Source organism: Papio anubis, chromosome 19 (genome assembly GCF_008728515.1).
Source record: "Papio anubis isolate 15944 chromosome 19, Panubis1.0, whole genome shotgun sequence".
Classification (NCBI taxonomy): domain Eukaryota; kingdom Metazoa; phylum Chordata; class Mammalia; order Primates; family Cercopithecidae; genus Papio; species Papio anubis.
The window spans coordinates 41,193,443-41,216,352 of record NC_044994.1 but is presented as its reverse complement, the minus strand read 5'-3'; the positions used below and the strand labels follow the sequence as shown (position 1 = coordinate 41,216,352).

General features: G+C 45.7%; 1 protein-coding gene across 1 annotated transcript in view; it reads left to right on the top strand.

Annotated features, from left to right (window-relative positions):
* Positions 1-21,711, top strand: part of LOC116271478 (dymeclin-like) — a 99,015-nt gene extending 77,304 nt beyond the window's left edge. The window contains exon 5 of the mRNA XM_031658827.1: positions 21,309-21,711. Within this exon, the coding sequence (XP_031514687.1) occupies positions 21,309-21,458 (150 nt within the window). The 3' untranslated portion in view covers positions 21,459-21,711. The remainder of the gene's footprint in view (positions 1-21,308) is intronic.
* The last annotated feature ends 1,199 nt before the right edge of the window (positions 21,712-22,910 follow it).

Below are 22,910 nucleotides of genomic sequence, written 5' to 3'. Positions count from 1 at the left end.
ATGTGGACTTGGAATTAGTGGAGTTACTGGTTTTAAAGCAAATGGGAATGGGAAAATAGATTATATCCCTGCTTTGTCTAAAATCAAGACCCAGGCCTTCTGTGGGTATTTTAGTGACGTGCGGTGCAAAGAAGCCCAAGCCAAGCTTGTGATTTGTCTGTGAGCACTTACAGCCAATTTGTATTTTTTAGTTATTCTCTCTGATCTCCAATGAAGTGGCTAAACAAGTAACTTTTAAGTATACCTTAAACAGTTCAATACTTTCAGAAATGAGTGTAGCTAATTTAAACCATGTAAGTAAAAAGTTTGAGAAAACAATTTGTTAATAGCTTAGCAACCCTTGGGGATAGAACATCTGTGTTTTTAAGAGGCAATGTTTAGTCATGAAGTGACTATAAATTCATACTAGATACATCATGAACAACAAAGAGGTTGAATTCCAAAACAGTATTTGAAAGTAAAGAGAGAAACTACAATTTTGAACACAGTAAAAATTAAACCTACATTTATTTTAGTTGCAGATTTAGAAGTGTGAAAAGGAAAAATATATATATATTTTGAACATGCTGTCCCAGTGATGTATTAATAGAGCGTAATACACTCTAGCTGGAGATTTCAAATGCCTGCTAGCCTCTCCACATATAAGTGCAAAGGCTAAAACTTCCCTTGCATCAGTCTAGCTAGTTTTGTGTTATTTTTAACTTTCAAGTAGGATTTAATCAAATACATCATAGAGTGGCCTTCAGAAAGTGAATGTGAAATTTCTTACTGTTAACAGTTTCTTCAGGGAGTATGAAGTCATAGAACCTGGTGTGGAGAGCTTCACAGAAGTGAATCTATTTTCAGAATTGTTTGATTTGAATTTTTGCATGTTTACTTCAAAGGCATTTTCATTATAAGGGACAAATGACTTTTGAGGAGGATAGAATAAAATATTAGCTTAAAATAATTGAAATCTGAGAAGTTAATTTTATTGACCAATGAATAGGTTTATGAAGCATCCCATTTTGAAATCAGAAAATTTATATTTCCAAACTCGAATCTGCCTAAAAATGCTACTTTTCTAGGCATGCAGTTGTTCTGACTAGATTTTATATAATGTGCATGGTTGGACTATCAGTTTCATGGTAGGATTCTATATAGGTTTATAAATTGTAAACCGTCAGTATATAATATAAATAAGAAGCCTAGTCCTTTTGGGAATGATTGGTTTTACTGTCTCCCTTGTAAAGATAGTTATTTTTACTGTTTTTGCATACATGACTCTATTCAGATTTTTTCCCAATGTCTAAAGTGCTTCTTTCCTACCCAAACTCACCCCTTTCTCTTAGGGTTTAGAAATTAGCTTCAGCCAGGCACAGTGGCTCACACCTATAATCCCAGCACTTTGGAAGGCCAAAGCAGTTGGATCACTTGAGGCCAGTCATTTAAGACTAGCCTGGTCAACATGGCAGAAGCGTGTCTCTACAAAAAATACGAAAAAATTAGCCAGGCGTGGTGGTGAGTGCCCATAATCCCAGCTACTTGGGAGGCTGAAATGGGAGAATCACTTGAACCCAGGAAGCAGAGGCTGCAGTGAGCCAAGATCGCACCACTGCACTCCAGTCTGGGCGACAAGAGCTAAACTCTCTCAAAAAAAAAAAGAAATTACTACCTTCTCAGCAAAGCCTTTCCAACCACTTAGCAGCCCAGCTATTAGAGCACTTCATATTTTGAATTAGCAGCTTGTTGTATGGTTGTGGCTATCCCTTTAGAGAACGAGGTCCCCCCAACAGTGACTGTCCTAAACCACATTTAGTTTCTTAGCCCTGTGACAGTGTTTTTCATTTATATATTTCTTTAGTTCTGTTCATATGTTTATTTACAAAATATAACTTATTTCCCAAGCTTTTTAGTAAGAGGGAAATTCTTTAGGCATGGATTTAAAAAAAAAAAAACAAAACACAAAAACTGCCTTTTCTCTTTTGATTAATTCCTAATCTCACGGTTTCACTCATCCTTCGCATGTGGTTTCTCCCTGGACAGACCTGTGTCAGGTGTGGGAAACTGGGCAGAGAATGTTATCATCTCAGTGGAGGGTTCTATAGCAGTTTTTTTTTAACTTGCTGAATATGTGCTTTTTCTCTTATTTGTTCCTTTGTGCTAAAAATAGGTGTGCTTTAGTGAAAGTTCCAATTAGTAGGGTTCCATTTCCTGTAGATTTTGCTACACTGGAAGTGAGAGGTGACTACAAACTGATCATGGCAAAAAGCGCCTGCACAGGGAGTTGGTTGCCTTCTGCCCACAGATTAAGGCATTTTGCCTCATTGGCTTTCCAGATGGATTATAATCTCCTTCCCATCACGACATCCATTCCCACCCTCATTTTCAAAGGTGAAAAAGAAACAGAGTGGGGAAGAATCCCTGGGGTGAAATTTGGATGCACACTTCTGAAGGGGAGTAACTTTTTCTAAACTTTGTAAAGGGGATGACCCCTCACTGAAGTCAGTTTTTCTAAGCTGGAACCGTCAGCCCTAGTGTGTTCCAAAGACTCCTATTTCCTTTCCAAATAATTCAGGAGTCAGGTGGAGGAGAACAAATGGCAAACAGCATGGCCACCCGTATGTGTTCTGTACATGGCAGTCAGGGCTGGGCACTGTGCCGTTGGTGCAAAGCACCTAGAGTCTAGTCCGTTTTAACTCTTGTCTCAGGAATCTTAAGGGCTCCTGGTTTTCCCTGAAACCTGTGGGAGGAAGCTTGCTAGCTTCACATTTATGGCAGGAGGACCAGAAGAGTCCATCAGTGGCTGTATTTGCAGGCCTCGGGGATCCCAGAATCAAGGCCTAGGGACTGACTAGGTCATAGTCAGCAGGTCCTGAGCTGGGCTAGATAAGGGTGTGCTTCCGAGCCTCTGATCAGAAAATTAATCATTGGTGACAGTGAGTCTGCCCTTGTTCCTAAGCCATTGTTTTAGTGTTGTAATATTTACAGGGCTGACAATCAGATTAAAATGTAGAGAATAAGTAAAACCTCCTTCCTTCAGAAATGTGTATTGGGACTTTCTCCCAGGCTCTCTCTCCCCATTTTCTAATCTTTGAAAATAAAGGCAGAATTATAATTCTGACAAGCCTTCCAGACAGCTTGCTTAATCTGGGCTATGAGGCTATCGGGCCCGGAGGCTTGTCTCCGCAGCTACTGCTAAACTGAATATCAAGGCACCATGAGGTCAGCTGCACAGAGACCCTTTCCCAGAGGCAAACTGGCTCGAAGAGACCATATCAGAAAGATAAAGACTCATTAGGATGGAGCCACATGGAGGATGGAAACAGAATTTTATTTGTCTGCTCTTTTGTTTCTAGGGAAAAACAAAAGCAACACAGGTCATTGGACTCTAAACATATGAAGTTTGACTATTGACAGAGGAAGCTCTTGGATTCATTTCTAGATCTCTTCCTTCCCAGCCCTGATTTCCTTCCCTTTGTGGGGAGAGGCAGCTGTGAAGAGCTGCCAAGTCTCCCTGCCCACTCACCCTGGTGGCACTGCCAGCTCTCCTCTGTTCCCACTGTCATCTTTGGGTCCTAGCCCTCAGCCCCCATCGCCTAGACCCTGCACTAGCTGCTTGCCTCCAAGGGCTGCTTCCCTCCCATCCAGATGGACCACATTGTTTCCCAAGTAGGCTCCCAAGAGCATGCTCCGGTCCTGGGCACAGCTCTGCTCAGGTGCATGGAGTGGCCCCACTTCGTACGCAGAAAAGTCTAGGCTGAGTCTCAGCAGATCTCCATAAACCTACCTTCCAAGCTATTTTCACATTCCCCCTCTTATTCTCAAACACACCGGCTGTTCCGTGGGCACCCTTGTGCTTTCTGTCTCCCTGTCTGTGCTTCTGTTATTCCTCTGCCTGGGTTGCCCTTCCCCCCACTTCCACATGCCCAAATCCTACCCTTTGCTTACAGACCACCTAGGTGCCTCCTCCTCCTTGAAGCCTTTCTTGATGCTTCCAGCTTAATTTCTCCCTTCCCTGGATCCCCACAGATTATACTTATTTGCACACTTCAGATGATATTATCACCTCCTATCTTGTCTGATATTTTTGTACATCTTTTATCTCCATGTGTAGATTATGGACACCATGGTTCGGAGGCTCCGCCTCTACTTTTTGGTATCTTCTATGGCAGTGGTTTCCATTGAGAAGCCATCGGGATTTTTTTAAGCACAGAATAACATGATCAGATTTTTATTATGGACTTTTTTATTCATGCCCCCCTCGCTACCCAGGAGCTGCTCAGAAAGGTCATTGTATGGGAAGGGTTTTATTGTTTGTTTTTTGTTTTTTTTCTCAGCCAGGTTTCTGAACAATTTCCCCTGACTAGACAGTGCCTTCCACTTCTCTCTCCTCTCCATCGGGACCACCCTAGGTGAACTGTCTTGCCGGCATCCCCTGACTGCAGTTTTTACAAAGTCTTTCTCTCCCTCTCTCTCTCTCTCTCTCTTTCTTTCTCTCTCTGTGTCTCTCTCTCTGTCTCTCTCTCTCTCCTAAGCCACCCTGTGGCAGAGGGTACTGTTCCTCACTCAGCAATGCCTGACCTGGGGCTGCATGGCGCACAGAGAGCCTACCTTCAAATCATTTATGTCCAGTAGTGAATGGAAACTATCCAAACCCATGTGCAGCCAGGCACTTCGTAAGAAATACACAGGTAATGCTGTAGGCAGGCAGGGACTGGGCACTGGAGAGGACCGTGCAAGACTCTGGAGGGAAGGAAGCATCTGCACCAGCACTGCAGGAAACAGAAGTGTGGTGGGAAGGACATCCTAGCTATAAAGAGACCTGTCAGAAAAGGCATGGAGGTGAGCATTTGCCTGAAGTGTGCAGGGGACCCTAGGGAGCTCACCTGGCAGAGGCTAATGGTTTGCTTAAAGGAGAGGAAGCAAATGAAGCTCAGGTCCTGGGCACCCAGTTTGTGGAGACTCCAGAGTTCATACAGATCAGAACTGGCAATTATGACATTGTACTTTCTAACATTAGGTTATGTTAGAGGATTGCTTTTTAGTGATTTTTTTTTTCATTTGCATTTATCTTAGCTCTCCAAGTAAATGTTAAGATCCTTAAGGGCAGGGACCATATTTCATCTTTTTGTTAAATGCTTTTTATGGTACAAAGGATCACCCTACAATTTATTTTATTCTCATATTGGATTTTCTTAAAGCAGAGTAAAACATTCTTACCTGTTTAATTAGGTTAATATTTAAGAGTGAAAATATATAATGTCCAGAATTAGCACCAAACGAATTCAGAGGAGGGAAGTTGGGGTAGCTTAAATGAGTGCCCATGAGTTAATGGCTTGTAGCTGGGTGATGGGCACACAGTGTTCACTGTATTATTTTCCCCACTTTGGTGCACATGGGTAATTTTCCATAATAAGATGTTGGGTCTCCGGTGGTACTGAGTAAGCCTTCAGCTTGCAGGACTGCCAGCACAGCTCCCTCCCTCATACCACCACACTGTGTAGCAGCCACCTGAGCCTCTAACTGCCAGCTGAGCCCCTTGCTACAGCCCTGACCTCCGGAACAGCCAGGAAAACAGCTAAAGATCAGCCATTGGGTTAGGGTCCTGGTACAGTCACAGCTCAGTGATGCAGACCCATCAACCAGGTGGCAAAGACGACCATTATTTTCTATCACCATTGTATTTGTTAAAGCACAAGTGATTATAGTTATAATGTAAATATTAATAAAAAGGAAGGAAGGATACATGGGTGAGCAGGTCACCTTTTGTCTTAGTCCGCTGGGGCTGCTATAACCAAATAATGTGGAATGGGAGGCTTATAAACAACAGAAACTTATTTTTCACTGTCCTGGAGACTGAGAAGTCTAAGATCAAAGCACCAGCAGATTTGGTGTCTGCTGAGGGCCCACTTTGGGGTTCGTAGACAGCACCCTCTAGCTGTGTCCTTACATGGTGGATGGGACTAGCTGGCTGGCTGTGGTCTTTTCTATAAGGACACAAATCCTTGCAAGAGGGATTTAATCAGAAGTTTTATCTTTTTTGTTTGTTTGTTTGTTTTTGAGACAGAGTCTCACTCTGTCGCCCAGGCTGGAGTGCAGTGGCCGGATCTCAGCTCACTGCAAGCTCCGCCTCCCGGGTTTACGCCATTCTCCTGCCTCAGCCTCACGAGTAGCTGGGACTACAGGCGCCCGCCACCTCGCCCAGCTAGTTTTTTGTATTTTTTAGTAAAGACGGGGTTTCACCGTGTTAGCCAGGATGGTCTCGATCTCCTGACCTCGTGATCCACCCGTCTCGGCCTCCCAAAGTGCTGGGATTACAGGCTTGAGCCACAGAGCCCGGCCTGGAAGTTTTATCTTGAAACATCTTTCTTCATCAGAAAGTGTTTTGTGCGCACTTAGAGGTAGAAACCATAGAAGATGTATTTACAGTGTTAGTTTCTCTTTAAATAAGCACATCATTCTATCTTCCTTAAATCTGCTTTTTCATTGTACAAGTTCCAAAACTCAGATGTTGTCACCCCTTTTGTGCTGAACATACATTAGTTCTCTCTAGGGGAAATTTAGAGTTTTCACTTTTTCTTATGTATACCAAATTTTGATTAAAAAAAAAAAAAAGGTATGTTCTGCATCCTCTTGCTCTAAATAAACCCAAATATAAGTGTCTTATTATATGTTACCTATATCCAAATCCCAAAATATAGTATGTTGATTATTTAAATTTGGAATTTCCTTTTGAAAGATCCTTTAAAATGTTTTATGGGTGTTTCCAAGATAACTCTCAATGTTGTTTAATTTTCATGCTTACAGTGTATCACAAATTGAATTATCTATCATTGGTCCCTGAAAGTAAATTAAGAGATAAGCAGTGTGTCTTTCTTTATTGAAATATGTAAATTTGTGCCAGGCAGTGTGGCTCACACCTGTAACCCAAGCACTTTGTGAGGTCAAGACAGGAGGATCACTTGACCACAAAACCAGCCTGGGCAATATAGTGAGACCCCAGCTCTATAAAAAATTTAAAAATTTGCCAGGCATGGTGGTGCAGACCCGTGGTCCTAGCTACTCAGGAGGCTGAGGTGGGAGGATCACTTGAGCCCAGAAGTTTGAGGCTGCAATGAACTATGATCACATCACTACACTCCAGCCTGAGCAACAGAGCAAGACCCAGCCTCTGAGGGGAAAAAAAAAAAGAAGAAAAAAAATGTAAATTTAGCATAATTGGAGCCTGTGTTAAAAAAAAAGTGTCCTTGCTCTTAATTCCTTGTTTTGAAAATGATTAGAGATCTCCAAATGCTTCATTTACAGATGTTTTACTTACCTACTGGGGCATTGATTTGAAAAAAATCATGATAGAGAAGGAAAAGGTCTTGTATTTTCCAGTTGTCCTTTGGCTGTGAACCTTGTTCCAAGGCAGGAGATGGACTCCTTTGAGGCCCTTCTCTGGGATTGCTTGGACAAGGCAGAGCAAGGTGCTAACAGAGTCCGGCCAGTAGCTGTGCCTGGCCCTCACTGGGCCTCTCAGCCCTGCCTGTGCCACCTCAACGTCGTAGTCAGTCTTCAGCTCTGCTCTCCACCAGTCAGAGCAGGCCTCGTCAGCCGTAATGGTTTACAGATGAAGTAACTAAGTGTCAAGAAGGGACATGATTTATCCGAGTTTATTAGTGTCAGAGCCACCTCTGAAATCCAAACATCTTGAATTTTCCCTCCATGATACCATTCATAGCCTAGATGGGAGAGGTACATGGTAGTCTTAAAAGTTTACACTTCTTTTTTATGGTATTTATTGAAATTTCAAGTAATTGATCAGTGCGACAATTGCCTTGGGGAGCATGAAATGCCAGCTGCCTGCTCTTCTGCCTTCCAGCCTGTCTAGGCGAGGAAAGGAAGACAGCAGATGTCATGGTGGTGTGTCTGGCGCAGCTTCAGCTGTCAAACTAGGAACAATGGGGCAGGGCGTCTCCTGGGCCACCACCAGACCGCCCCCCAGTTAACATGTGGGGCAGGTGGGAATGAGCATGACTCCCAGCTCCCTTGCCCTGGCTCTTTCTGGCCCCATCATGCGACAGGCCTGCCTGGGAAACACTGTGCATGCTCATCTGTGGCCCTGCCTGAGCCAGCCCCTGAGCAGTGTCCGCAAGAGACCTGGGCTCAAGGAGCAGCAGTCTGCAGAGGTGTCGAGTCCTTCCTCTCTGCGGTCTCCTCGTCTGGTCGGTCAGCATCACTGTTTTGCCACCTCTGAATGTACTTTCCCTCTATCCTGCCCACGATGTTACTGCTAGTTCATAAAGTTGTAAACTGTGAAACTGCTCCCTTCATAAGAAAATTACCAAAAAAAAAAAATTCAGATCACATGGATTTATACCAGTGCAGTTAAATTTCTAGCCTGCCGCAAGGCCAGATCAAGACCCTATTTTGGATATGCTGGGCCAGGTTTTACACTGCTAACACACTGAGAAATGAAACTCCCAACCTATGCCTTTTTGTACAGGAAAGGCTAACAGCAGGAATTGGGCCAGGCCATGGCGCACACCTGTAGTCCCAGCATTTTGGGAGGCTGAGGTGGGCAGCAGATCTCTTGAGCCCCAGAGTTTGAGACCAGCCTGGGCAAAGTGGCAAAAACCTGTCTTTACAAAAAATACAACAATTACCCAGGTGTGGTGGCATGCACCTGTAGTCCCTGCTGGTAGGGAGGCTGAGGCAGGAGGATCACTTAAACCTGGGAGGTTGAGGCTACAGTGAGCTGAGATCGCACCAATGCACTCCAGCCTGGCCAACAGAGTGAGACTCTGTCTTTAAAAATAATAATAAAATAAAGCAGGAATCATGAATGAAAAAGAATAGGCTTTTATAAATGGAGATTGAATCTTTGTTTCAGCTTATAAATATGAATATTTTTACACTTATTTGCCCTCTGTGAAGATTCTCCTCTCCTCATTGGCATGTAGTCTAAGAGCCAAATCCTGTTTGATTTCTGATCACATCACCTGTCCCTTGCTTATTAGCTTTCTCTACGTTGGTTTAGGAAAACAGAGTTTCAAGTATTCTTTCTTTTCTACTCTAACAGTGACAATGAAAATGGCCTGTCTTCAGTGGTTTTTAGGGGCTCTGTGGTAGTGCTAGCAGAAAGCAGGGCCTGAGACCATTTGGTGGCTCTTGAGTCTCTGAGTTGTCTGAAGAGTCCTGCCTCCATCTCAGGAAAGTGGGAGCAGAGAGTGACAGCTGAAGAGACAAGAATGACTTGATAAACCCCAAAGTTTCCTTCAGCCTGCGCCTCCCCCAGCCCCCTCATTACTCACTTCCCCTAGCCAGGCTCACGTGGCTGCTGGGCTGAGTCGCCTGAGCTGCCGTGGCAGCGTCACCACCTCCACCCTCACTGGCCAGCAGTGGGGAGCCGTTGTTCCGTTAGTCAGCCACTGGTTGCTTGTTCGTCTTTTGGTGTGAGCCCTCCCAGGAAATTTCCTGGAACGCTGGAGGGAAACATTTCTTCACCCAGCCTTTCCAGGCTTCAGCTCATCATAATCTTTGCCTTCGCATTCTCACAAAGGCAGGGAGACCTTTATCCAAGAAAGGGAATTCAGGTTACTCACCCACAGCACGCTGCTATGCTTTTGTTTAACATTCTGCCCATTTGGCCCTCGGCATGTTGGGAAGCTCTGCAGCTTGGCGTGGGGCTACTAATGGGCAGGATCCCACGCAGTCTGTTCAGAACCTCAAAGACAGCATTACTGCTGTGGGTTAGGAAGGACTCTTGGCACCTTGTATTCAGACTCTGTCTCTCATTAGTATCATCATCTTTGAAGACAGACAGCAGAACTCTCCACTTTTGCCCCCATCTCCTACCTTGGAATCAAAATATTCTCCTTCTTCCAGCCTCCTAAGTAGGAATTGATTTGCATCAGGCAGTTTGACTCAGTAATGTAGTCAGCCTTCCTGAGGAGTTGACACATCGGCAACTTCACCTGCCGCCCCGCAGCTGATGGCTTTCAGATCACGAGTCTCTGTCTTCCACCTGTCCCCTCGGCTCTAGGCTTCCCAGGTGAACAGGCTTCCCTTGAGGCCACCTCCGTGCCTCCACCCACCTTTTCAAACTTACTTCTAGCCACACCTCACTGCAGGTCAGCCCCCAAAAGAGTGCTGTCAGCCTCTGTCTGCTCCAGAGGCTCTCTCTACATGCAGTTCCAGCACCCCCACCCCAGCCCTGTCTCCACAAGTCAGAACCCTGCCCACATGCCAAGGCAGAAGGAGAGGCTGCACCTTCCCACCAGCCCCCAGAAAAGAAAGAGAAACTGAAAACCGAAAATAAAGTCCCTCTCCTTTCTGTGAACCCCGTTAGCCTGGGTCTGTGGCCGAGGTCCTACCAGGGACTTTTGCTCAAGATTCAGACTCGGGGGGGCTTTCAGTTCTAGCCAATGATCAATGGTTTGTGGAAAGCTTGTCCTGAGCATGGGGCTCCACTTTATATCCTCCATGTTTTCCCAAAGAGTCTTTTCGCCCTCGCTTACAGAAACTGTTGGTGTCACTTGCAGACACTCCACAGTGGTGAAACCATTTCCTGAGCTCAGGATCCATGTCTGCCAACCTTGTAAGTGCCCCTCTTGGGTGGTAACTTAGTGCCTAGAGACCCCCCTCCAAGGTCCCTCTGTGTCACCAGCCATGGTGTGGTGTTCCTAGATATGCAATGTGTTGCAACTGTCTTCTGAGCCACTCTCATGATGGGCTTCTTAATTTTAACTTTGTATTTCTTAACTTATAACTTCTAATAAGCAGTCCTTTATAATTTTATATATTTTGAATTTAGTTCTGGCCCAGCATAGTGGCTCATGCCTGTAATTCTAGCACTTGGGGAGGCCAAGGCGGGTGGATCACCTGAGGTCAGGAGTTCAAGACCAGCCTGGCCAACATGGTGAAACCCCATCTCTACTAAAAATACAAAAAATTAGCCAGGGGTAGTGGCGTGCCCCTCAAATCCCAGCTACTTGGGAGGCTGAGGCAGGAGAATCGCTTGAACTCGGGAGGCAGAGATTGCAGTAAGCTGAGATCGCACCATTGCACTCAAGCCTGGGCAACACAGCAAGACTCCATCTCAATACAGAAAGAAAGAAAGTTCTTCATTAATTTTAAAATTAATTCATATAAAATGGAACTTTTCCACATTCATTGCTGATGTTATTCATAGACTAGTGCTTATCTTCTTTTTTGTTATAATATTTGATAGATTTGTCACTCCTTCCATTACACTTGGAAGAGCCTGCACTTTTCAGTCTTGATCAACAATTTAGCTGAATTGATGATTCATTATTTCTTCCAGAGTTTGCTGTCCAAGCCCACCTAAAACCTCCTGGGCCCAGTGTTCGCCAGAACCACCTGGGAGAGTGTCCTCTGGGAGCACCACCCGCTTCCCATCCTGGGTCATGCTCCTCGCTTGTTCTTGTTTCCTCCCCCTAACTGATGCACCCTGTTCAAGGAGCAGCAGTTATTCCTCCCTTTCCTCTACAGCCAAGCAAATGCCTCATGTTTAGCTGAAGCCCACCAACATTTGATTTCAGGACTCATCATTGATGAACTAAAGTTACACAGCAATAGAATATGGGGGGCAGGGGAATGATATGAGGCTACATAATCCCCAAATTCATCCTTCACCCTTGGAATTAAGAAAAGAATGTAAATGCATCCTCTGCTATTTTATGACAGGATCTCAAAACCTGTGTAGTTTTCATCTGAGCAGGACTGCCCACCACAAGCCCTGCGCGTGCTGTCTGTAGTCACTAACCCGTCATTCCTGACCTGCACCATCTGCCAACAGTTACTGGTCTGCCTTGCGACCAGCAATCACCCATTTCCTTGTCTATTCAAAGGCTTAATATGGTCTTAAAATTTTTTTTTTCAATCTGCTATGTAGCTATTGGATTTTAAATTGTATTAGACGCTCTGGACCTGTGCCAGGTGCTTGGTAGAGTTTCTGATGCTATCTTATATCATCTTGAGGTGGAAGGGGGAAAACTCCATTGAACTTTCGTGGTAATAAAATTATTGCAGTTGTGCCCTCTATCTGTTCACTGAACTTCCTGTGGGTTTTCACCAGATCACATGACTGACAGCAGAGACGGCTTTCAGGCTTTTGGTCTGCTTGTTGTACCCAAGTCTCAACCACCAAACCAGACCCTTGCTTTGTCTCTGAGCTGGGCGTCCGGATGTCCCACTGTGGTAGGTTGATTCACTGGAGCTGATAAAAACATTCCGGCCAAACTTGAGAGTCTAGCATTACCTCTGGCTCCAAAAATCAAAACAACAGGATTGCTGTAAGTAGCTTTGGATTGAGACCAAACTACAAGCTTGAGAGATGGGTTTTCTCTCCTTGTTGAGCTGTGTCTCAGGACAAGTATCTCAGAAAGAGAAGCATGAAAGCCAGGGGCTCCTCACCAAAGTAGCCTGAGCTTGAGATAACCAGCGCCCTGCCCTATGCCAGCCGGTTCTAGCTGAATTCCTGCCGTAACTATGAGATCCAAGCCCCCTGATCCTTCCCAGGCACCACCTCTGCCTTCCCGGAGCTTTAGTCTAAGTCTTCAAAGCATGTTGACCTGAGAGTCACTAGCTGGAGCCCAAAGGGATTTTGAGAAGCGCAAGGGAGGGAAGATGTAGGTAGAGAAGAGCCAGACGGATGTCAGAGCTGGGAGGGCCTGGGGATGCCTGAGCAGCCGGGGCCATGGGCCACGAAGAGGGTTTGTTAGCCATGTCAGAGACGAAGACACTCTCAAGTGAAGAAGTTGGACTTTCCTTAGCCTCACAGGATGGCATTATTGTTCTCTACAAAGGGATATAAAGGAAAGGGTGATCTTTTCTAGGTTGTTGATTTGACATTCAGACTGACATTTCTTGGACTGAGTCCTGACAAAATGTGTCCCCCGTGTCCTTAGTGCTAAATTAAACCTTTTGTCTTTCTTTTCCTTAGTACTTTAGACTTCTAAGACATCTTAGAGGGAGGAGCACATATTTTTAAGAATTGCTATTTAAGTCTCAAACCATGCTGGCTCGCTCTGTAGGGAGGTAGATGGACAGGTAGATTTGGAGAGGGGTCAAATTAAATTCAGCTCAGGCCTACCCAGGTTGACTGAATAACATTCTCAAAATTTTTTTATGATTTATGCCTAGTGTTCACCCCTTTAAAGTGTTCCCAGGCACTGCCCTTACAAACAACTCCCTTCAGGAAAAAGGAAGCTCCTTACCGTGTGCTTCCAGGCGTTTACTCTGTGTAGCCAGTCCTGGAGAACGTGCATAAATAGCAAACAGAGCATGATTCCCCTTTCTGAACCTTTTAGGTGCTGATGAAAAGTTCCAAGCAAACAACCCTAAGGAACAATCTCTCTGCTCCCTTGCTCACTGTGGGAGGAGAGCTGGCACTGTAGTTCAGGGCGTGCACAGTGCTATCTGCATGTTCAGGTTTTCCAGTAATGGCCGTGTGTTCATGCTAATCTCTCTAGCCGCTCTTTCGGTCCCCCCATGACCAGTGGTGCACACTTAGGAGACAGCAGTTTGGGAACCCAGTCTGTGGAGGGGACCAGGCCTTCACTAACCAGCACAGACAGGGCAGTGCCTGGAACCTCAGCCTACTTATCTGGGAGCTCCCAGGCTCAACAGCAGCTTCAAGCTTGTCCTTGTTTTCAGCAGTGGGGATCCTTAGCCTTTAAAACTGTCTATTGTCAACCCCCAGGACATTCAGATACCATCTCCAGTGCAAAGTCTGTCAAAGTAGAAATCAACAAATGCTTGACTTCAGGGTTGCAGCTGAACCCAGGCCCAACCCATGCAACCCTTTCTCCAAGTGAACCCTGCAGAGCCTAGAGGCATGGCAGGGAATACACCTTTAGACCTTATTGGTCTAAACATAAAACCACATCTCATAAAACCATACCTAGTCAGAATTGGAAGGAGCTCAAAGGTCCTTCATTTTTCACAAGGCTAGAAAACTGAGTCCTGAGAAATGCTATGACTTGCCCCAAACTGCCCAGCTTGCCAGCTGCTGAGCCAAGACAGAGCCAAGGCCTCCTGACCCCAGCCTGGGATCACCTGGTGATCAACCCCATCATTCACAGTGAAGAAACTCGGCCACAAAAGGTTAGTGAGTTGCTAGTTAGGAGGATACTGAAGAAACATCTGAAGTTCATTATTATTACTTGAAAGACACGAAAACCTAGTGGCCACATTGGCCACAGACATTTTAAGAAGGGCACACTTAGGTCCCTTTTGACCCTGGGGAGGCTCCAGAGGAAAAGCCTGAGCTTCGTTCAGCTTCTGGCTCTACCACTCACTGCTGTGGCCTCTTTTTCATGTGACTTATCCTTTTGGGACCTTGATTTTTTAAATCTCTATAATAGAGTTAACAATACCTGTGTCACAGGATTTTTGTGCAGATTTTACGTCATTCATTCACTTATTTAATTCCTCATTCAGCAAATATGTCTTAAGATGTCAGTGACATGCCAGATGCTCATAAAGTCCCTGCCTTCTTAGAGCCGGTATTTGTTCTAGTTGGGGAAACAAATGGTGCACAAGTCAACAAATAAATAAGAGAAGCACCAATTGCACTGAGTGTTGTGAAGGCAAGAAGCCAGTGAGCCAAGAGAGGCCACTTTTGTTTTTTATAGGGTGGTCATTAGTGAAGCAGGAAGTGCCTGGTACATGGCAGCTCTAGTCAAAGTCACTTCCACTCAGCTTCCTACTGGGCTGTCTCTGAACTTCAAGCAGAAGGCTTCATTCCTGGTCAGCCACAGCCCCCACAGCCCCGTGCGGCTCAGGGAGTTAGCTGTCATGCCTCAGCTTGGATGTTGTTGAACGTGCTGCACGATCTTACAGGAAGATGTAAACACCTAGGTCACATACATTGCAGAAGTTACCCCTTCTTAGAGTCATAGTTGCCCCATGAGATGGCAAAAGCCTAATGTCACATACATGGTAGAAGTTACCCTCTGGGCTGGGCGCGGTGGCTCATGCCTGTAATCCCAGCACTCTGGGAGGCCGAGGCGGGTGGATCGCCTGAGGTCGGGAGTTGGAGACCAGCCTGACCAACATGGAGAAACACCATCTCTACTAAAAATACAAAAAACTAGCCGGGCGTGGTGGCACATGCCTCTAATCCCAGCTACTAGAGAGGCTGAGGCAGGAGAATCGCTTGAACCTAGGAGGCGGAGGTTGCAGTGAGCCGAGATCATGCCATTGTACTCTAGCCTGGGCAACAAGAGTGAAACTCCATCTCAAAAAAAAAAAAAAAGAAAAGAAATTACCCCTCTGTCCACCTTACCATAGCCATAAACCCACTCAAGGACCAATGTTCTCCCCTCCAGTTGGGCCTGATTCTGAGACAGAGAAAGAAGTCTTACTGAAACAGCTTTGTTCTTTAAAAATGTTGATGAAGATGAGCTCAGTGCCTTTAAGCCATTTGTCAGCACTTCTGTCTGGTTTTCATGCAGGGAGGCTTGTTTCTATTATTAAGAGTCAGTTGCCAAGTGAGAAGTTTCCATTTGGGTGCATAAGAGAAATGGGCTTGTAAGAGAAATGGGCTTGTAAGAGAAATGGGCTCTGTAATCACATCTAAAGACTAGACTTCACTGTGACCAGGCCATAGTAAGCATCATAGTATGTCTAGTCTTTAGGCTTGATTACAGAACATTATAAGAGCATCCCTTACACTTGCATGTCATTTTAATGTCAGTAATCACAGCCAACATTCACTGAATCCTTACTCTGTGGTGGTACTATACCAAACCCTTTGTGTGGCTTATCTCATCCGATTGTCAGTACAACTCTGTGAAGTAGGAAGAATAGCTACATTCCAAGCCTCAGAGTGTAGTAAACCTTAAGAGCCTGATCTGAGCAAGAATGTGAGACTAGTCCAAGATCACTCGGCTAATAAGGACTGGCCTTTTAGCTCTTGAAGGCTGGAACCCCATGTGTCCTAGTGGCTGTATTTTTAGTCCCGTGCTTACTATACACTAGGCCCTCACTAAGTATTTACTGAGTGAGTGAAAGGGAAAAGATGGGACTGAAACTCAAATTATCTGCCTGCCTTTGGAGTTGCTTTTTCTAGTTGTTTCAAAGATGAAATGAGTAACTATATGTAAATTCTTTGAATACGCCTGCCACGTAATAGGTAATCAGTTGTATTAGCTATAAATGTTAGGTATAATCTCAGAATTTATTATTTTTCATGGGGAACTTCTATGGAAATGATGATTGATCAGCTTGAAGAATAACTTCATAATAAAATCTACACATGTCTTCTCTTGACAGATAGTTTATACTATTTTATACTACTTTTGTGTACTATCATATGCTATATACTGAATGTTCCTGAGATTTTGTTTGCAGCATTTGAAAGCCATAGTTACTACTAGCCAAAGTGTGTACTTTCCAATTAGAGGAAAGATCTCTGTTGCTGAGAGATGTCCTGTGCCTTTGTGGAGGGTGAAATGGATTATTGTTTCGACATCAACTTGAGGCATTTTCACCTCTGGTTGTACCAGGTGGTGGGAAGGATAGTCATGGGGGTGCCAGGTATTTTTCCCAGATCCTCTTTTGTAGGATTTCAGGACAGTCTTTGACTCATTACTCCTTCTAGCGGAATAGTCGTCAGAGTTTCCCCAAAGCCATGAGGGCAGGAAAACTTACTGCCAGCCCATAAACTTAGTAGAGGCTCTTGCCTAAGTTTCTGTAATTCAGCTGGAAGGAATTCTTCTGAGAGCAGTTTACAGTTTGTTGGTTTTATTTCCCATTCCACCCTCCTTAGAGATGCGGAAAGCAGCCCCGTGTAAGCTGCCTCACAGCCTCTCCTAAGGCCTTCATGGGAAAAGCCCCACGTAAGTCACTGAATGGAGAAAGGCTTTCACATCGTTGAGTCATTTTTATTTCTAACAATGAGAAGTGCGTGTTAACAGCGACATTACCACATAGAAATGTAAGATGTTATTCAATGAAAACAGGCCGTGAGGGGACTCTGCAGCCCCACCCAGCCCCTCTCTTCTCTCTGAGTACGTGTGAGGTTTTCTAAACTTTGAGGCCATCTAAGAACTAGGACTTTCATCTCCATTATTATGGGTGAGTTTCATTTCTTCTTCACATAGCACCACTGTCCTCTCATGATTGCCCTCATGTGGTTCTTTTTTTAAGGACCAGCAGCGTGCTGAGCTCTGTGCCTCACACCCAGAAGGGTTTCATGGAGCCTAAGAGAATCAAATTTAAGGACGAATCATTAGGGTGGCCGGAACTCTGATGTCTCTTTTCAAACTAACTTTGCACACAATCAGACCCAGGCTTTAAACCTGACTCCACTCCAGCAGGCTGCACGACCTTGCACCGGGCACTGAGCCTCTCTGAGCTCCAATTTACCTTCTCTTCATGGGGTTGACACTGGCCTCAGCGGGACATTTGGTGACTGACCAGGATGCCATGGGAGCTTCAGACAGGCGTGGTGTGTGGAGAGCGCGGGTTGGTGAGAGCTACTTGTTGCCTCGTGCTATAAATGCTGATTTTTCACAGAAAAGAACATCATCGTGTTGGTACCTCTAAGACACCTGATTCCATGATGAAGACTTCCCTCTAAGCACCCACATACCTGAGAACCCCATGTCAGGCTGGAATCAACACAGTGTGTGAGGAGGCTCCCAAACTCTCCAGGCCCTAGGAGACCCCCCCACCAGCAGTTAGGGAACACCCAGAGAGCACTGTGCAGGGAAGGTGGGGGACAAGGGGACTTCAGGAGTGAACGAGGAGGGAATAGAAAGCTGGGGACCTTAGGTGTCAACTGAGAGAAGGGAAAGAATAAATAAAGATAAAGCTGGGGCCTCATTGAGCTCTGGCTCATGCCAGCAAGTGCTGGAAATAGAGCCACATCTTGAGCTGATCAAACTTTGTCAGCCAGACTGACCCAAAGAGGCTAGTTAAAGAAGTTGTCCCCTCCATTGCAGTCATGAACAATGTCATCAGCAGATACCGAGACTTCCAGCCTGCGCTGATGATGGCAGAGAGCCTGAAGGAAACACTGATGGTCTGAAAAGGCTCGGGTTTCATTGAACTAGAGTAGTTTTGGAAAGGGGACTGCAGTGTGGGGGTGCAGGGCGTGGGGAGATCTTAGTGCTGGAGCTTGGCGCCTATTTATATAACAGTCTGGTAGCCACGAAGTGGGGAGTTGCTGATCACTGAAGCCCTAGCAGACGGGGCTGTGCTGTCTGATGTGTTGAAGTTACATCAATGGCCAGAACACCCTCCATTTTAGGAATTCTTACACACTTTTTCAAGATGTAACTCTTGCCACAAAGTCTTTGCAGCTTTGCTCTGTTCCTTTCTTATCATTCTGGAACTCTGAAGACCCAGCACTTAGATGTTTTTCGTTGGTTTTCTTAAATTTATTTTTTTAATTTTTTTTTTGGTTTAATTATTTTTAGAGACAGGATACCACTCTTTGGCCCAGGCTGGAATGGACTGACATGATTCTAGCTCACTGAAGCCTCAAACTCCTGGGCTCAAGCAATCCTCCCATCTCAGCCTCTCGAGTAGCTACAGACGTGCACCATCACATCTGGCTAATTTTTAAATTTTTTGTAAAGATAGGGTCTTGTTAGGTTGCTCAGGCTGGTCTTTAACTCCTGGGTTCAAGTGATCCTCCTGCCTTGCCTTCTCAAAGTGCTGGAATTACAGGCGTGAGCTACTATACCTGGTCCAGATGCTTTTAGTTTTAATCACTGTAAACGTTACTTTAAAATTCTTGTTACTGTGTGTGTGTCCATGTGTGTATCTGTGTTGTGTCTCTGTTGTGTCTGTGTGTGTGTGTTGTGTCTGTGTCTGGTGTGTGTGTCTGTGTGTGCATGTCTGCATGTCTGGGTGTGTCTACATGTGAGTGGGTGTCTGTTTTGTGTGTGTTGTGTGTGTACACGTATCTGTGTGTTGTATGTGTGGTGTGTGTATGTGCATATCTGTGTGTGTGTGTGTCTGTATGTGCATGTCTGGTTGTGTGTGTGTCTGGTGTGTGTCTCTGTGTGCATGTCTGGGTGTGTTGTCTGTGTTGTGTGTGTTGTGGGTGTGGATGTGTGTTTTGTATGTGTTGTGTTTGTATTGTGTATGTGAGTCTGTGGTGTATGTGTGTGTGCGTGTCCGTGTGTGTATCTGTGTGTGCATGTCTGTGTGTGTATCTGTGTGTCTGTGTGAATGTGTGTGTGAGTGTGTGGTGGGTGTGGGTGTGGGTGTGTGTGTATGCACATGCAACTCCTCTACCTGCTCCTCCCCTTTCCTAAATATATTTTAAATCCACCCAGCTAGCATCATCCTAATTCAGGCCTGTTTCCCGCTTCCCTGGACCAGGCTCCTGCCCCTGCCTGCTGCACCATGCCCTCCAGTTCTCCCCGCTGTGATGGGAGCAGCCACTGCACAGTGCCATTCTCATGCCGCAGCCTTCAGACCCTTCAGAGGTTTCTGGGACCTTATATGCAGCTCCCGAGTCTGACCTCTGCTGCCCAGTGTGTGCTCTTCCCCCATCTCCTCCTTAGCTTCCAGTGTGTTGTGCCTCCTGCCTCACACCCAGGCCTTCCCCATGCAGGGCCCTCCAGGGGAGCCCACCTCCCCTTCATCTGGCTGCCACCTCCTCCCTTCTGGCTCCTTGTCCTTCCCTGCCTTGCTGCTCTGTTATTATTGATTTTTTGTTACTGCTGCTGCTGTTTCTGTCTCTATCCTCTATGAAGATTTACCTTCCGTGAGAACAGGAGCTAGGTTTGGCCACTGCACCTCCATATCTCTAGGCCCTGGCCCACACAGTGCCTGCCTGGCAGCAGAGAGTCAGTAGAATGAAGAATGAGTGAATGAACAAATGAATGGACTCCCATAAGAAGGACTAAATTAGATAATACACATGAAGCATCTACAGTGTGTCTGGGACATAGTTGGCCCTCAATATATGGTTGATTGCTTCACTGATTCATTCACTCATCTGTTTATTAAGTGCCTGGCTAATATCCCTGGGGACGCAGCAGCTGACAAAACAGATAAAAACCTCTCTGCCCTATGGGCCATGCCTTCCAATATAGTATAATAAGTGCGGCTATGGATGCATGTGGGGAAGTGTGGGGTTTCCTCTCTTTCTCTATTTCAGCCCCCTCTCTCTCTCAGCCTTCCACCATACTCCTCCTCCCAGGACCCTGTCCCCTCTCTCTCCACCCAACCTGGGACAAGGGTCACCAAGCTGCAGCTACTCCTGCCAGCGATGCCTTGGCAAAGGAGTGGCCCAGGGGCCTTGGGTAGACTCTAGCCGCTCCTCAAGCTGCTGAAAGTGGAATCACTTCCTCTGCCCTGGCTGGAATTAATAGGTCAGGAGTAAAAGTAGAAAATCAAAAGCCCAAATCCCAGTGATGTGCTAAAACACAAGTGCCGCTGAGCTGCGCGACTTCTTACATAGCAGAGGACTGGAGTTTGCAGACCAGGGCACCCGCAAGGTGTGTGTAGAGCCAGGCCTAGGCCTTTTCCTAGCCTCCATGAGGAGGAGGCAGCCTCGGGCTCCCTCTGAAAAGCCAAAGCCACTGTTCCTGCCTCCAAGGAGGAAGAGAGACTGAGGCCAAGCTATGGCCGAGCAAGCTGGCCACCCCAGACCCCTGCTCCTCCAGAGTAGCCCTCCACTGGTGGCACACACCTACCCTTCACATTAGGTTCTGCACTTGGGTGGCACACTACCCTTCTCACATCAGGCTCAGACACCAGTGGCACACACTTCTCACATCAGGCTCAGACACTGGTGGCACACACCTACCCTTCACATCAGGGCTCAGGACACTGGTGGCACACACCTACCCCTTCACATCAGGGCTCAGGACACTGGTGGCACACACCTACCCCTTTCACATCAGGGCTCAGGATTGTGAGGGGAAGGTCCTCACCTCCAGAATCACGGAACCCTAAGGACAGTGCCTCTCAAGAGCCAGTTCCCAGCGTCACACTCTGGGGAGTATCAGCCTGAGCCCTGTCTGCCTCCCAGGCAGGGTCCATGTCTCAGCTGGGATATTTCTCATCATACCTTAACCATGGGTAGGGTCCCTAGCAGGGAACTATCAGCCCAACTGACATTAGCCAACCAGGACCCTTTATGTTATTTGCTCTCCCCATCGGTAATTCACATTTTCTCAGAAGCCATTTGACAGCTGAAATATTTTAAAGCCCCAGATCTCTCAGGTCCTGTGACCAGTTGGCAGGGGTGGGTGAGCTTCCCACACACCACAGCACCACCTGCAAACTCCCACCGCTTTTGCTTGTGCATGGAACTGTGGGATTATAAAATCATCTTATTTTCATTGCAGAAATTTCCAGAATTGAAATTCAAATATGTGGAAGAGGAGCAGCCTGAGGAGTTTTTTATCCCCTACGTCTGGTCTCTTGTCTACAACTCAGCAGTCGGCCTGTACTGGAACCCACAGGACATCCAGCTGTTCACCATGGATTCCGACTGAGGGCAGGATGCGCTCCCACCCGGACCCCTCCAGCCAAGCAGCCCTTCAAGTTGTTTTATTTCTGGGTAACAGAAGTAGACAGACAGATTACTTGGTGTATCTTCTGTTAAAGAGGATTGCACAAGTGTGTTTTCCTCACACACTTTGATTTGGAGAATTGGTGCCAGTTGGCAATAGATCACTCAGCGTAGATAGTAGTGCAAAAGGGGGAGGAAATACACAACAATAATAAATGTAAAAACCTGTTATTCAACATGCAGTTTTCTTTCGAAGCCAAAAACCTAGAGCTTTCCCAAGATCCTGATGCCCTAGGCACATCACACTGCAACAGTGCACAGTATTCAACCATGTATACTATTCAGCAGTGCACACTATTCAACAGTGCACACTATTCAACAGTGCACACTATTCAACAGTGCACTATTCAGCAGTGCACACTATTCAACAGTGCACACTATTCAGCAGTGCACACTATTCAGCAGTGTAAACTATTCAGCAGTGCACACTATTCAACAGTGCACAGTATTCAACAGTGCACACTATTCAGCAGTGCACACTATTCAACAGTGCACACTTCAACAGTGCACACTATTCAGCAGTGCACACTATTCAACAGTACTCCATTCAGCAGTGTACACTATTCAACAGTGCAATACCATTCAGCAGTGCACACCATTCAACAGTGCAATACCATTCAGCAGGCCACTCATTTTGCATGTTCAAGATATTTGTTTTGGTCTTACGTGTGTGTGTGTGTGAGAGAGAGATTCCTTTAACATTAAGGAGCGTTAATAAGAAAAGATGATGAGGCAGGAATTAATAAAGAAATGAAGTCGTGTGTGTGTTTGGTTACCTCTCAGAGGGCCCATAATTTCATAAACACCATGCCTGGACAATTTGATATTAATCTTTAACACCTCTGCATCTTTCCTTAAAAAGGAATATGGGCTGGATGCAGTGGCTGTCATTTGTAATCCCAGCACTTTGGGAGGCTGAATCAGCAGAATCGCTTGAGCCCAGGAATCTGAGACCAGCCTTGACAAGATAGTGAGATCCCATCTCTACAAAAATCTTAAAAATTAGCCAGGCATGGTGGCACATTTATGTAGTCCTAGCTACTCAGGAAGCTAAGGTGGGAGGATTGCCTGAGCCCAGGAGTTCAAGGCTGCAGTGAGCTAAGAAGGTGCCACTACACTCCAGCCTGAGCCACAGAGCAAGACCCTGTCTCCAAAAAACAAAACAAAAAAAGTAAGAAAGAAAATGGCTACCTCTCATAAAGCCCAGATTAACTTTTCTGTGAATATGGCCTGTGAACTGTTGCTGGAATTAAATTGGAGTCTAGCACAAATTAAGTTAATCTACTCTGTATTAATCATTAGGAAAAAGAAAAGCTTCATTTGAAAACAGTCTTTTTCCTTCACACACACTAATAGAAAAAGGAGAGTAATTTGT